This window comes from Fundulus heteroclitus, chromosome 10 (assembly GCF_011125445.2).
Source record: "Fundulus heteroclitus isolate FHET01 chromosome 10, MU-UCD_Fhet_4.1, whole genome shotgun sequence".
Classification (NCBI taxonomy): domain Eukaryota; kingdom Metazoa; phylum Chordata; class Actinopteri; order Cyprinodontiformes; family Fundulidae; genus Fundulus; species Fundulus heteroclitus.
In genome coordinates, this window is record NC_046370.1 from 12,401,057 (window position 1) to 12,417,433 (window position 16,377).

At 38.0% G+C, this 16,377-nt stretch overlaps 1 protein-coding gene across 2 annotated transcripts in view; it reads left to right on the plus strand.

Annotated features, from left to right (window-relative positions):
* Window positions 1–16,029, plus strand: part of cpxm2 (carboxypeptidase X (M14 family), member 2) — a 42,889-nt gene extending 26,860 nt beyond the window's left edge. For both annotated transcript variants that reach the window (XM_012862822.3, XM_036142027.1), the window contains exons 7-14: window positions 263–351; window positions 4,401–4,524; window positions 4,683–4,879; window positions 5,964–6,143; window positions 9,410–9,707; window positions 10,011–10,150; window positions 11,937–12,036; window positions 14,941–16,029. In XM_012862822.3, coding sequence (XP_012718276.2) covers window positions 263–351; window positions 4,401–4,524; window positions 4,683–4,879; window positions 5,964–6,143; window positions 9,410–9,707; window positions 10,011–10,150; window positions 11,937–12,036; window positions 14,941–15,197 — 1,385 coding nt within the window. In that variant the 3' untranslated portion in view covers window positions 15,198–16,029. The remainder of the gene's footprint in view (window positions 1–262; window positions 352–4,400; window positions 4,525–4,682; window positions 4,880–5,963; window positions 6,144–9,409; window positions 9,708–10,010; window positions 10,151–11,936; window positions 12,037–14,940) is intronic.
* The last annotated feature ends 348 nt before the right edge of the window (window positions 16,030–16,377 follow it).

Genomic DNA, 16,377 nt, shown 5'->3' on the forward strand with positions numbered 1-16,377 from the left:
TTGATCTTTTCCTTATGATCATAGCTAAGGAGGAAAAATTGTAGACAGACCTGTAAATTGAGGGCTTTAACTTTATGGCCCCAACCCATTTATCCATATTCCACTCCATTACTCAAGGGGGGGAAAAAAAACCAACAAACTTTCTTTTTTTACTGTGGACTAAGCTTTCTTCACTTCTTTAGCTGATCCAGCATTCTTAATAAAGGTATGTACTCTTCTTTAGATCTCTGAATATCTGTAACTGTTCCTAATCTGGTTCCAGATCCTAACAATTACTATCACAGACGCAATGAAGTCATAACAACGGATGACTTGGACTTCAGGCACCACAGCTACAAAGAGATGAGGCAGGTAAGCTATGTAAACAGATATTACCTGGCTAAAAGGGCCAGGATCTTATTTCTCATTCCGCACGGAGACCAGGTGCATAGAGCAATAAAACACAGCGTGCAAACTGTGAGACGAAACGAGCCCAGCGGTGTCCTTTACAAGAGCAAAGAATGCGGCAGAACAAATGAAGCGAGCACTCGGAGCTGCATAAAAATGCATAAAGCATCTTCAGGGTTGTGTCATTACTTATTCATATAGTTGTCACAAGCAGACGCCTGTTTGTACCAAGAAGGAGGACAGCTGTATTTGTCACTGTGCACGGCTCCTCTGAGTGGCTGTGATAGTACAAGCGCTGTGAATGGTAATCGCCTGTAATGCAGTCTAGAGAAAACGTGGCCTGAGCTGCTGTTTGCCTTTACGAATAGGAAATATTCTTTAGATATTGAGCGACTCGTCGTGAAACAGCTTTTTTTCCCCCCCGATTCGACTCCCACAAATGCTACCGCAGAAATATCAAAGTGAATTAATGGACTGTGTTTCTTTGCTTTTCTCTTTTTACCCTTTACGGCTAATGTGTTCCACTCTGTGCTCAAGCTCAATAGGGCTTTAAATAAAAGAGAGGACTGTTTTCAAAACTCCTTTTCAAAAGCGTTTCCACCTTTGACATTTCGCCTCTTCGTCTAGCCACCAGAAAGCGTGCCTCTTCCTGCTATAGTATGCAGCAGTCTTAATAGTTTTATTTTTTTTTAACAGAACTTTCAAGTCTCATAAATATACAAGCCCCTGGAGAGTAACAGAGTGTAAAATATATTCCTTGTACAGCTTAAGGCCTGTCTTTTTCTTTGACCACAACCACGCTATCCTTGGGAATACTGTCGCTTCAGGAGGAACAATAAAGTCCCGTCGAGGTTCTTCCAAGTGGAAGCTATTGTATTTGTATTTATCACACAGTGCAGAGTCCAAAAAAAAATCTAATTATCCTGTTAAATTTTAATATGTCTGTATAGGGAAAAACATAAAGACTCCCATGTAACAAAGTAAGACAGGAAATATAGCGCCTAAAAGACAGAATGCTTTGTATTGATTCTTGTAAATAATACTTTGCAGGTATATTTATCCAGGGAATTCTCTGCTTTATTGAAGTGAGAGCAGGACTTTCACCCCTGTCTTGTAATCCTTTATACCATCGACAAACCTGACATTTGTTTAGTGATTTACTTGCTCAGTGAAGTCAAGATTTAACCTGCACTTAATTAAAACCCAGTCACACCCGACTGCCTAACCACTTCAGCAGCTGCTGTGGCCATGGATGCAGCAGCTCCATCTAACAGCTGGTTGGTCTTTTTTCCTGCCGCACTTCTTTGTGTGACCGCTGACATCCATGCGGGTAAATGATAATTGTTGCTATTTTAATCAATTCCTGCATGAGCCTGTCTTCATAATTGCTCTGACTGCTTCTTCAAAGCTGGCTGCAGGGAAACTACATAAGCTCTGTGACACGGCTCTGGCCACTTTGTCTCTGAAGGCTCCAAAATGTGGTGTTTGTTCAGCACAAGAACCCATTATTAGACTTAAAAGTAAAAAAAAAAAACATTTTCTCCAGAAAATGCAACAATAAGGTTAAACCATTTTAAGTTTGTCTTACATAATGTCAAGCTCAGTACAAGAGTTTTATATGTAATCAGATTAGTGAATGTCTGTTTGAATAACTCATTTATCAGAATCCTTTACATACAAATAAACACTGAATACGCAGTGCCCCCCTCATACAATTTGTCCAGATGTATACCAAAGATTTTTAATTGCCAATTTCATTTATTTAAAAAATATATATTATCTAAACCAACCTTGCCCTGTTGACCTCCAACCATAACAAATGGTTATGCTACCTGTAGCAGCAGCATCTGCCATCAATTATGTTCAATAGCTGGCGATCAGTCTTTTTCAACTCTGAGGAATTTACCAACTCTCCTTTGGAGATCCGCCACATTTTTTTTTTTTTAACAAAAATTACATGTTTAAGGCCACATCATCTCAGTCATATCAAAATGTGGACTTTGACTAGGTCACTCTGAAACTGTTTTGTTTTCTTTTTTCTGTGTCTTGCTTTGTTTTCTTTTTTTTTTTTTTTGTCTTAAGTGGACTTGCTGGTGTGCTTTTGATCATTGTCCTCCAGCTTAACCTAAGTGCTCTTGAGCTTAAGCTTTTAAACTAATTGCAGGAGATTTTCTGGTAGAGGACAGAATTCATTAATCCATCACCAATGGCCACTCCCTCCACAATGTTAGACTGTGATGTTATTTTTTTTGTTAGTTTTTAATACCATGTTAGTTTTGCAGATTTAACAGGAGGTAAACCTTTCAAAAAGTTCTACATTTGCCCCGTAAGTCTACGGAGTGTTTTCCCAAAAGTCTTGGGGGGATCATCAGGATTTATTTATTTTTTTTTTTTTGGAAAATGTGAGCTGAGCTGTTGTTTTTTTGTCAGCAGTACTTTTCTCCTTGTAAAATTCTCTGAAACATCCCCTCGGCTTTTGAAGTCTCTTTCAATCAATGATCAGCAGTCATTTTATTGCCCCCAGTGGGAAATTGATTTGCAGCATGTTCATACATAAAACAGCACAGTTTAAAAAACAATTCACAGTGCCACACATGCAGTACACTGTATTAAAATGAAAACAGGACAGAACAACCCAAGTGTGATTAGTCAGCATCACACCACAGCATTGTGAAGTCATGCAGGCAGCAGTTCTCATGGTTTTATACTATTAAGCATAATGATAGCAGCAGGTACAATAGAGACTCTGTGTCTCTTCACTGCTTCCACGTTATACCAACTTATAACTCATCCTCTGGGATGAAGTTGAAAATCTTTAAAGATGGGATGATCTGAACAGATAACATAACATAAAACTTTTATATTAAAAGGGTTGTTATTTCAGATGGGATAGTAAAAGGTTTCGATTTCCTTTACAAGTACCGCTGTTGTTGGACCTGTTTGTTCCAGTATCAAAATGTGGCTCATAAGATAGAACAATATTTTCCTATTGTTAAATTATGACCTTTGACTTTGACTGAGGTAAGTGAAGTCTGCAGTGCTTTTTAGTTGTTTGTTTTAAATCTAATGTTTTTTTTGTGACCTGCTGGATGAGTCTTTGATTTGCTTCCTGTTCTTTTGCTCTTGGTGTAGTTTTGATTGGCCAGACCAGAAAGGTTCTCCACAAATGGAGAATTTTTTTTTTCCATTTGTCGATGATGACAATAATGATAAATATCAATAATTTGGTTTTCTCAGTTTTTTAGGATGAGGAAATGATGTGTTGCTTTATTGAGATCTTTTAGCTGACTTCATATTGGCACACAGTTTCTATTTAAGTGATTCTCTGACAGGCCTGCGTGAGGCTACTAAAATTCCACAAAAAAGTTATTGATATATAATAACTTAACAAGGGACTATATATTATCGCATAGAGTCGTTGTTGCTTTGGAAGATGCTTTTCTATTAGTTAATGAAATCCTAATTTTAAACTATTTTTATTCACGTGGTCTCGTATTGTCTGGTATTAAAATTTGACTGAAACTTTAAGGTGTGAAAAAGCAAACAAGGCAATTTGTAAATGGAAAAATCCTACTTTACAGTAGTGTATGCCTGGGGCATCACATTAAACGGGGTTGAATATGCATGCACTATATACCCCACAGATTTTTATTTCTGAAAAATATTGAAAAGCATTTACCTTTTCCTTTCACCTGGCATTAAAGGAACTATAAGTAAGATATTTACTGTAAAATCTACTTAATCCTTCTCATTTGTTGGTTTCAATTGCTTATTTTTGGATAGTTTACATATTTTATATCTGTGATACTTTATAGCATTTTATTGCTTTTATATTAGTTTTTTTATGTTTATTCTTTGTAAAGCACTTTGGTCACAAAAGATTTGTTTTGAAATGATCTTCTCGCCTGTCGAGTATCTCTGCTCAACTTGACAAAGAACGGTTTCACACATTAGTGTGTCAGGGTCTTGGATGGCGTGTCAGGAGCTAATGCTTCATGATTTACCTTCCACAGCTAATGAAGGTGGTTAATGAAATGTGCCCCAACATCACCCGGATCTATAACATAGGAAAGTCCCAAAGCGGCCTCAAACTGTATGCCATTGAGATCTCTGACAACCCTGGCGAACATGAAGTCGGTGAGTGCTTTAAATGCTAAATTATGCTTTAAATTGGTAAGACATATAAGGCATATTTTCATTACAGAAAAACATAAAAAGCTCATGATGTCATATTTTCTGCCTAGGTTGTCGTAGGTGTTGTCCAATTTACCTCTTTGTCCCTCTCTGTTGACCAGGAGAACCGGAGTTTCGTTACACGGCAGGATCACACGGAAACGAGGTGCTGGGGCGAGAGCTCCTCCTCCTGCTCATGCAGTTCATGTGTCTGGAGTATCTATCTGGCAACCAGCGGATCCGTCACCTGGTGGAGGAGACCAGAATCCACTTATTGCCATCAGTCAACCCCGATGGGTACGACAAAGCCTTTGAAGCGGTACGTCTGCAAGACACCCATTAGTGACCTCATTTCATTAACTGGTCTGCGGCGAGAACAAGGCTGTGTAAGCTCAACTTGCAGGTCTGTTGTGAGTGTGTGGTGCATGAGAACAAGTTTAAATTATCCAGTGGAAGAGGTGAAGTGAACAATGACTACACCTGAGCCGTATTTTGTAATATAATTTAACTTTGAAACATGTTTCAGTTAAAATATTAAAAGGCCCTTTCTCTCTTGCCCGTTGACCACTGGAGATGGGCACCAGTCCCCCCGTGACCCTGCACGTATAAGCGGGTATGAACCATGGATGGATTTAATGGATAGTAGAAGGCCAAGATAAAAAGCAATGATTATATCAGTAGATGAAAACAAGTCACACCTCCAGAGCAGTTGTTTTCATTAATGTGGTCACATCGATTTCATTTATCGATGAAATATGAGAGCAAACCAAGTATGTATCCTGCAACTGACTCTGCTAACACTCTGTACTTGCCAGTAAATGCACATCATCAACATTGATGAACCAATATAAACTTGTGTGTTCACTTATGAAGATACTTTGTGTGTACAGCTTTTAATCTTATTTCTGCTCTGGTGTTTTCCCGTCTGTGCCGGTCTTCCTTTGGAACGCCTTGACTCATAATACTGTAATTATGAATCACAAAGGTTTCTGGAGTTAACCTACGAAACTAAGATATTGGGATATTCCGCATTGCAATACATTAAAAATATATAGTGATATTAATCTTAGGTCATGCCACCCAAACCAACAATCTTTCATCATTAAAATCAGGAAATTTTGGCCAGAAACAACATTTTCTGTAAAAACCTTTTTTAGATGGAAATGATAAATTTTAGTTTTTTCCACTATTCATGTTCTATTATATGGTCTATGTTTGATAAGAATCAAAACCAGAAACAAATTAACACATATACATTTTTTAAGTATTTCTTGCAAGTAATGTTTTTATTGCAATATACACTAACATCACCTGTTTTGGATGGACCTTAAGCCACACACTTTACTTTAACCACCATCATTCACATCTACATCTATAACATACTGTTATACTCTTTAACTCAGGGCTCAGAGCTCAGCGGCTGGTCTCTTGGTCGATGGACTAATGATGGCATTGATATTCACCACAACTTTCCTGACCTCAACTCCATTCTCTGGGAGGCGGAGGCAAAAAAGTGGATTCCTCGCAAAATGCTCAACCACCACATCCCCACCCCAGAGTGGTACCTGTCCAAGAACGCCTCAGTAAGTTGTACTGAATGTCTGTTGTGCTGTGTATACAATTTAGAATTTCAACAGATGTAAAAGTGTATTTAAGCGCACCAGCAGCTGATTTAGTGCATGTTTCACACAGATTTTCACTTAGTTGAAACTACATGCTGAAGCAGGCTGATGAAGAAAACACACAGACTAGAACAGATTGCACACATGAAAAGAGCAGCTAATTTTATTCGCTATTAACCCATCACACAGCAAGCTTCTCCCTGGGATTCAGCTCAAGAATAACCAGGAACATTTCTGTGATGTCCCATATGCTACACCAATATTTTTAGTTGCATTTCTTATATATAAAAAAAGGCCTTTCACTGTCTTGAGTTTAATAATAGAGCAAGGGTTCCAAAACTAATCAGCCTGCGACCAACAAAATAACGACCCCCTTTTGGCGGAGTGGGGTCAGGGGTATATTTTTCTTTTGGTAAATTATGAGAATGAAGTGATAAAATTGCAAGAATAGAGTAGTACTTTTATAAGAAAGTTCAGTCTTTCCATTCTGTTCAAATTAGGAATGTGGAGCATTTTGTAAAGTTATGCTTTTGTATAGATTTCACAAATAAGAACATTTGTGACTTTTTTACCCCAGCAAATCAGCATCAACATATTACTAGAGTCAGGGCTTTGAAATAATTGTGCAAATGAATGCGTGACTTTCTTCTCGTAATGTTCTTTATTCCTGTACACCTAATATTATGACTTTATTGTCATAATTTCCAAAATTAAAAGAAAATTGGTATTATAGCTACTGGAGATTAAAGAATATAAATTATTTGCCAAAGAGGAGTGCACTTCCAAAATAAATTTTTATTAATGTCACATTTTTGCAAGAAAAAATGTGGATGTTTTCTGGTGCTGAACAGTCATACATTTTTTAGAATGTTTCTTTTTCCATTAAAAAAGGTAGAAATTTGCCATTTTAAAACAAGTATACACCAACATTGTAAAGTCAGAAATTTTGGATCATCATTTTCATATCCCAACCCCCACACGGTGTCTTGTGAGCCCCACTTTGGGAACCCCTGCAATGGGCTAGTGTGAGATTCTCCCAGTACAACCTTGTGTGAAAATACCAAGGTTTCATGTATCAAGGTATCAACACGAATGTCTAGAACAAGCAGGTATAACGGGATATTTCAGTTTCTTCTTAGACTTGTTAAACTGCACTGAAATGCGTTGAATTAAGTTGAATGTTGTAATTGCTTTTATTTGTTCCTGCAAATAAAGCCACAACCAGTGTGGAGCTTATCAATTGCAGTTTAAATGCTATTACCTTGATAAGATGGATAAGTGTCCCAATCTCTGGGTTTTAATTTTCTTTGTGTCTTTATTCTGATTATTTCCTCGTTGTTCTTTGGTTTTTGCCACATAAAGGGTTCTTTATTATTAGATAAATGTTGTCTTATTAGTTAATTTCCTTGTTCTTCTTCTAGTCCTCCAGTTTATTCCTGCTCATCTTAGCTTATCTTCTCCCACTGATAGTTTCTTTGTTTCCAAGCTCAGCTCTGTATGTGTTAATTAGTCTCTCTCCCTCTGCTTCCTTGTTTTCATGATCATTCACACTCACAATCCAGCTCATACACCCCACTGATGGCTGCTTATCATGCTCATTCCACTCAACTGTTTCATCTGTTATTTAAGCTCCTGATTTGTCTCTGTTCATCATCCTTTGTACTTCCTGATGGTCTGTTACTCTATCTGATTCTACCTAGGTGCTTCTTGTTCTGTTATTTACTTGTTTCCCCTAGTAAGTTTTTGTTTCCTTTATTTGTTTCCATTAAATTCCTTTAATCCACCATGTTGCTCCCAAGATCCTGTCTGCCCATTGGTCCTACTCAGAATCATCAGAACCTGATAGATTTACAATGCTTGTTTAGTTTCCTAAAAATCTTTGAGATCGGAAATATTTCCAAACATCCAAAGATGTCTTTCTGGTACATGAGGAAAAGGGGTAGGGGCTTTATTTCATCCAGCTGTTGTGGGGGATGGACAGTGCTGTATTAACCTATGCTCCAATCACACAGAGAAAATGTCATGCTGGTACTTTCTATGGTATCTGATGAAATGCAGTTAAGTCATGGTAACAGTATGACATGTGCGTCTGTGTGTATAATATGGTTTCCAGCCTCTGCGTTGTCAATGACTTGCTCAGACACTGTGGGGGTTCAAACTTTGTTCATTCACACTTGACCCCCCTTTTTATCTAACTCAGGTACATTTACATTGTTTTAGTGTTGATTAATGTACACTGTCCTCTTTTAAATAAAAAATAAAATAAAATCTCAAGCAAACGGCTAAGAAAAATGAATATGGCATCAAAAAATGCTGGATAATGTAAGTACCTACTTCTTCCACAGTAGAATAGAAACAAAAGGGGAGGGAACAGGAGGGGAGACTGTTTATATGCAGAAGGGACCCCAAAGATATGAACACGCTGCCAGCACGCTGTGGTCAGGTGGCCAAAAAAAGATGTATGATTTTGTGCAATTTTAATGTCAAACATAAAAAATCAAAAGGAAGGAACACGCACACACATATAGTTATTACCGATACCATTTTACACACACACATATGCATAGATGGGGTTAGAGGCAACGGCTTACTCAAGGATGCTATTGTGTTCTTTTCCTGCTTCTTCCCCCCCCCCCAGAAAACAAACACATCTCACAGCGGAGAACATCAGCCGTTTGAAAAGGGTAAAGCAGTCACGAGGGCCCATCAGCAACTTGTCTATTTTGGGAGAGGCGGATGATGAGTTTGCTGTGTATGACGAAGAAGCCGTGAGCTATACGGAAATACACCGAGCTGGCTATTAAAAGCTCACCCTCGCGAGTATTTTGACGTTAAGCGGGAGCCATGGATGAGTCACGCTGAGCCTCAAGAATAGCTGCTGCAGCTGCAGAGCTGGGATTCCCATCTGTGCACACAGAGCTGTGAATCCTATCCTTGTTTGCCCCACTGACTGGCAGCGCTTGCAGATAGGAATGCTGGTTTCGTTGCTTTGAGCCCCAACAACATGGGAAATTCCTCGCAGTCGAATGCAAATAGTGGTTTTACCTATTAGATTAATTACGCTTGACATGCTTACACGGACTGTAAACAGCCCCTTCTTGATAGCTTTATCAGCCCCCCTTGAGAGCACAGATTATTTTAGCAAGAGGGAGTTAAATTAGCAATCACAGTGCTGAGATGATCGTGCTAATTACATTATCCATGCCTCTTGTATGCCCCCGTTGCAGGTTGCCTTGGAGACGCGAGCCCTGATAGCATGGATGGAGAAAATGCCCTTTGTGCTGGGTGGGAACCTCCAGGGAGGCGAGCTGGTGGTGACCTTCCCATATGACAGAACCCGCTCCCAGGGGGTGACCAGGGAGCAGACCCCCACCCCCGACGAACACGTCTTCCGGTGGCTGGCCTTCTCCTACGCCTCCACCCACCGCCTGATGACTGATGCCAGCCGACGGGTCTGTCACACAGAAGACTTCGCCAAGGAGGACGGAACCATCAACGGGGCGTCTTGGCACACTGCGGCCGGCAGTTAGTGTCCATATCCAGCAGCGGGTTTTGTCACTAATCCTAACACAGTGTTGTGTTTTTTTCAGCTTCATATTCAGCCTTTGAGCCATTTCCTATGGAGCGCACATGAGAGCATCTGCAGTACTGTAACCCTATTTTTAGATTTTAGCCTCAAGTGTCAGCTAACAGCTCAGACAAACAACATAAACAGAACAAAGAGGGCAAATGCATCTCAAATTAATTTTCTTCCTTAGCCATCATCACAGATTTAGCCTGCATGTCAGCATTCAGATACTTAAAGGATGTGTGTATCTTTGTTTTCAGGTATGAATGATTTCAGCTACCTGCACACCAACTGCTTTGAGCTGTCGATGTATGTAGGTTGTGACAAATTCCCCCATGAAAGCGAGCTGCCTGAGGAGTGGGAGAACAATCGAGAGTCTCTCCTTGTTTTCATGGAGCAGGTACGGAGTTAATTCAGCCCCTGTAACACTCATTTTGTCCTCGGCATTCCTCTCACTAAACTGCGTAATTATAATACTTTGCTAGTGTATTTATACCCCTTGAAATGCATTTTGTTATTTAATTTTACTTTTATTCAACCTCGTGTGTCATCAGTTTTCATTTTCCCTTATATCCTTACAGAAGAGTCAAACAGAAATCCATCCAATTTTGCACATCTAGAGACTAAGATTTTCTTACTGTCCTGTTTGCAAAATACTTCAAGCTCAATTAATTTGATTTTAAAACATCTATGGAAAGTAATTTTCAAGTCTTGCCACATATGTCTGGACCTTGACTGAGCCATTTTAAAATGCTGTAATCTGTAATCTAGACCAGACACGTATTTAAGTATGTATCATTTCAATAAGATTTTACTTACTTTACATTAAGTCTCCTCAGTAAAAGACAGTACAAATGGGAAAGCAATAAAAACCTGCCATCTCTTTAAAAACGTTTAATTTATTCTTAGAAACCTGATGTATTTTATTGTTATAAACCCCTGGCATTTTTGAGTTATAGTATACTCAAGCTGTATTATGATGCTAACCTTTTTGGATGTTTTTTTTATTAGTTTTTTTATTATTACTGTGTTTTTTATATATATATATATATATATATATATATATATATATATATATATATATATATATATATATATATATATATATATATATATATATATATATTTCCATTTGAAGTATGCTATGTTCTGGTATACTTAATCTGAATAAAGTGTTCCCTTTTTGCAGCATAGTTGTGGCTATATGTTTGGGGTTGTTTATAACCTGGAAGGTAAAAATCAGCCGGAATCTCAACTTTTTTTGCGGCCTCTAATTTGGTTTTCTTCCAGCTTTGTCCTGTATTAAGCTTCACCCATTCTCCCATCAGCTATGACTAGCTTCCGTGTGTCTGATAAAGAAAAGCATCTCCACAGCATGATGAACTGAACTGTCAGTCTCTGCAGCTCCTCCAGAGATACCACATTACTTTAACCTGCTTCTGATTAATGCTCTCATTGGACATTCTGTCAGATTAGGTCAGTTTAGGTGGACAGCTATGTGCAGTTACCCCCGCAGTTGTGCCACACTCTTATGATTTTCAGGTGACTAACTAAACTGTGCTGTGTTAGATTAGGATTTGGTTTTCAATCCTAACCCTGCTTTAAAGTAAAAAAAATAAATAAATAAACAAATAGGTGTAGTGAAGTTTGTGTTTCTAATGTGAATTTTTTTTCAGCGGAATGAATAATTTAGCTGTAAAATCTCTCACTCACAAACACTTGAATCCTTATCTTCATGCCTTTTGAGCCACAAAATGTGGTCTCACTGCCTTGAAATCTCCTCACTCCCCAAAAAGCATGAAAGCATGAGGCTGTTCCCTTTTCAAAGAGGAATATATATTATATAAGTCTTAAAAATGTGAATAAGGCATGAAAAAAATGCACTTTCAATGAAAACAAACAAGCCAAAAAAAAAACTTAGCAAAAAATCACACTCATAGTTTTTTTTTTTTTTCCCTCTCTGTAAAAATACAGTCTTCAGAGGATCCTGCCGTGACACAGTTTTCTGTTTAAATATTGATGCTGCGTGAGGAGCAAGCAGATGATCAGCAGTATACGATGCTGCGCTCTCCTTCTACTGAAAATCATAAAACTTAACGAATGCAATCATGTTGAAACCAACGTGGTAAGAATTTATGCAGCAGGTGCTTTGTAAAGTAAACATGCTTCATGCTTTCTGTGCACAGGTGCATCGTGGTATCAAAGGTGTAGTCAGGGACCTACAAGGGCGAGGAATAGCCAACGCCATCATCTCTGTAGAGGGCATTGGTCATGATGTTCGCACAGGTAATCTTTTATTTTTTACTCTTCTTTTGGTGCGTACAGTGACTTTATGAGGTCTCCTCTCTGTGATTTTTATATACTGTGACATTTTCTTTCCATTTTGTTTTTTTATGTTTAAATAAACATAAGATAATCCCCAGATAGGGGTTACTCATGCAGCAAGATGATTTTTAAGTATATGGTGGAAAAAAAGACATCCACAAAAGGGCACAATGTGCTCAAGCAGAACAGTGAGTTTGGTTCGGAATCAGCTTATGATATCAACCAAGGTTGTGAAGGCTTCCGTCGCAGAATTTAACTATTGACCAGGAGTCCTCAGTTTCTTTTAATGTTTGCAAACATTCACCCTTTAAAGCTAAAGTGCTTTTGTACTTGTAGAGCGTGAAATCTAATTTTCGGAAAGGACGTTAAACATCATTATCCCAAGAAATCAGAGTCAGTCACCTCCTCCTCCAGGAAAACTTTGCCATCCTCAGAAGATGTCCGCAAATATATAGGAGTATTTATTATGAAGACTCTACGTTTTCCTCTGCATTGAATTGTCTTTCAGAATCAATCAGGATACTATTTTTCCTTTGATCAAAATAAAATATTTTGTATGACACAAGAGGGAGTCTTGATTGTCAGAAGTGGCAGCTAATATGTTTATAAACTCATAAGTCATTTTACAAATTAAATCTGTAATGTAAAACAATTATGTTTCATAAACGTGAGCAGAGCATTAAAGGCATAACTTCCAACACCCCATTAGAGCAGACCATTAATAAATGTGAGCGGGCCTGAAGTTATCCATTAGACAAGGAGTCATGTCTAATAATTGTTTCTTCACATTATCAATGACTTTGTCCACAGCAATCTGCATCAAAACTAAACAAAAGACAGTCAAATATATTTCTTACACATTTTATGTGACAGCATCACAGAAAAGGATTAATAATTCACTTAGACATACAAAGCCTAAAACATGTTTCCTCACATTGATAAAGTGTGTAATCTCTTTATTTATTAGAAGCCATAAATTTAATGAAGGTAATTTGCTGGATGTACATTTTGGTTTAGGAAATGTTAGTTTACCTATTATTTATTCATCAATGTATAGGTCAACTGAATATGGGTGGAGAATTTATAATTGGGCATATCGACCCACAATTAAATTGTTAATCAGTTAAATATTGGACATTTTAATCTAAGTTGTTTATAGTTGATGGCCGTTCTTCCAGAAAGCAAACTACAATGAAATAAACGTTCTTTAAATAGTTTTAATCCCAAAGTAATTTTCTCTGCCTGGACTCAACCTTTTCACAGTGAACTGTTCTGATGAACAGGAGAGCTTGTTGAGTTCGGCAGGTCAGACGATCAGAGAAGACGCAGCGACCGCTCGGTCTAGTGGCTGGGGCTAGTGTCTGCTCAGACTGACGCATGCGTTAGACATGCAGAGTTGTGGTTTCAATGCCGTCTTCTCTCAGTGTAGCACAAAAAAAAAAACGGAATTAGAGGCATTGTCTCTGCTTGGGTAAGCTATGCTAAGATATTTTTCTGCATGAGCTCAGATTACCAATTTCAGGTGGACATCCTTATTTTCGACCAGGGTGCAGTCACTGGACACACAGACAGCAGACTGTACTTTACTTTGGATCCAATAATTTTTTTCTTTAGAGCTATATAGCGCCATGACATCATGGAGATTCCAGCGGTGACCCCTCCTTCCTAGAAGCTGTGATGAAAATAGGTTAATTCAGTACATTCTGGGATTCAGAGTTCTGACCTGTCTCTTTGGTTCTCTGGTGCCGTTAAGTCCCTCTATTTCCTTCAGCTGCTGGGCACAACACCACAAAAGTTTAATATGATCTAGTTGCTTTTATTAGACACATAAAAACAATTATTTCAATGGTCACTAAAATACCATAGCGTTCATTATTACAGTGGCAATATTCTATTTTGGTGAGGTCAGCACAGGGGGCTATGGGATGCTGTCTACAAGATCTAGGCATAGTTTATGCTACAAGAGTCCATGAAAACAGCCAGATGTATGTGACACTTCCACGAGGAAAACAGTTCAGGAACATCAAATCAAAAGACAAGTACACTTAAAAACTACTTCTTTTACAAAGCTGTGAGGAGAAACGTCCCCTGCTGAGAATAAATTAAACCACCAGCCCAGTTTGTAAGTAAGTAAACAGTATGTCTGTTTACATACTTACAAACATTCTTCTGGTACCACGGGTTCTTGAGTCGATCGAGAATTATTTACACTGTCTCTCACATGCTGATGTTTATTTGCACACTTCTAGCTTCTCGGGGAGTGTTTGTTTGGACATTGATGGAAATTGCATAGTTCTTTCACTTGAAATTTAGATTTTTGCACACTTAGCTCCTCGGGAGGTGTTTTCGTTGCATTCAACTTCAACATTATGTCTTGATTTTTGTCTGTGTTATGTGTGAATTCTTAGCTGGTGTCTCACCAAAATTTTTATTAAAGTAACATAATGACAATAAAGACTCTTGATTGAGTCTTGATTGATGGCCTCCCTGGAGTCGTCTGCTTGATCGACATATTGCTTAGGTTGTTTCAAAACAGTGTTACCTCAATAAAAGTGATGAGTTGCACTTCTTTAGTTTCTATATCCATGTTTTTTTGTGACAAGAAATATTTCCATACACATTTTACTATTGTGTAACTGAAGGAAAAGTGTAATACAGCTGTGTGTGGCACTGTGTGGGTGAGGGGAGGGGGGCACTGTGTCCTTCTATGTCCCATATAGCCAGGGACAACAGTTTTAGTTGTATCTCTTTGAAAGGGGTTTAAATCCAAGAAGGACGGAATCGTACATTTTTTGTTTCAAATTTGCAGCACCAAATACAAAAGACTAAAATTTTCAGCTGCTCTATGTTTGGGTTTCTCCACAGCTGCTGATGGTGATTACTGGCGCCTATTGAACCCTGGAGAGTACAGGGTAACAGCCAAAGCTGAGGGCTACAGCCTCGTCACTAAGAAGTGCGAGGTGGGCTATGCGATGGGGGCCAGCAGGTGCGACTTCACCATTGGCCGAAGTAACTTGTTCCGAATCAGAGAAATAATGGAAAAATACAAAAAGCAGCCAATCGGGTTGCCAGCGAGGCAGTTTCAGGCCCACAGGCCCAGAGAGAGACGTCTGGGAACATAATGACTTCATGAGGAAGCCAGGCGAGGAATTAAAAGAAAACATCTGCTCTGATGAGACTGGGGTTGGAGTCCTGGTCCAGGTTTGGACATTTGTCAGGTTCTTCAGAATGGTGTTGGAGTGAATGAATTTAAATGTGGACAGTATTTGTTCCTTGTGTTCTCAATAGACATATCATTCTCATAGCTGAGGTTAATATCCATGCCGTCAAAGCCGAAGTTTATTTCATGTCTCGCAGCAGTATAAAGATTTCTACCCCCATTGTTGTGACAGAACCTAAAAAGTTAAGCTATTTTTTCTGAATGAAAGGGAAATATGAATGACCAATACAAAGCCTGTATGAAATTGCAACTATGTACATACAGGTGCAGTGCAATAAATTTGAATATCACGCAGTGATGTATTTCAAGTTATTATTTCTGTTAATTTTGACAGTTACCGCTTAAAGCTAATAAATGTAGTTATGCAAGATGCGTGTCCACCTTTTTTTTTTTTTACCATACTTTTCCCTTCTATATTAAAAATCATTCTGTTAGTTTATTTAAAACTATTTTTTTGCTTAGAAACTGAATTTTTAAAATTTTAATTGAAAACTTGAAATCACTTTGTGTGTAATGAACCTACAGAAAATATCAATAGAATTACTTAAACGAACATGTCATTAATTTTTACGATCTTCTAATTTATTGACTTGCACCTGTACCTAACTTATGTAACACGGTAGTATGTAAATCATCCTAAAAGTTTTATTATCTGCACTTTGGTATGATTTTTTTTTTTATTCAATTTGCTTTTTAGTTGTTGTTTTTTTTAATAAACCTTTGCACAAGTGAAACTTGCTTAATTGGTCCTTTGTGTGGAATTTGATAATGGAAAGTACTCTAGAGACCAATTAGTTTTTCCGTATTTTTTTATCACATTTTATCTTACAGCTTTTTTTTTTTGATACCCCTTCAGTTTATTAAATGAAACACAAGCCAGAAAATCGTTTAAATGGAGCATAGACTGTCAAGGGAAAATGTGAAGATATGCAATGCATAAATAGTACAAACAGCATTTAGAACTTTCTATAAATGGTTTTCTAGAAAATAAGAACACAAAAATAAGAACATAGATAATATAAAAAAGCTGTATTTGATGACCCATTGTTCTTTATGCCTCATGAATTTGTCCATTTGTATGT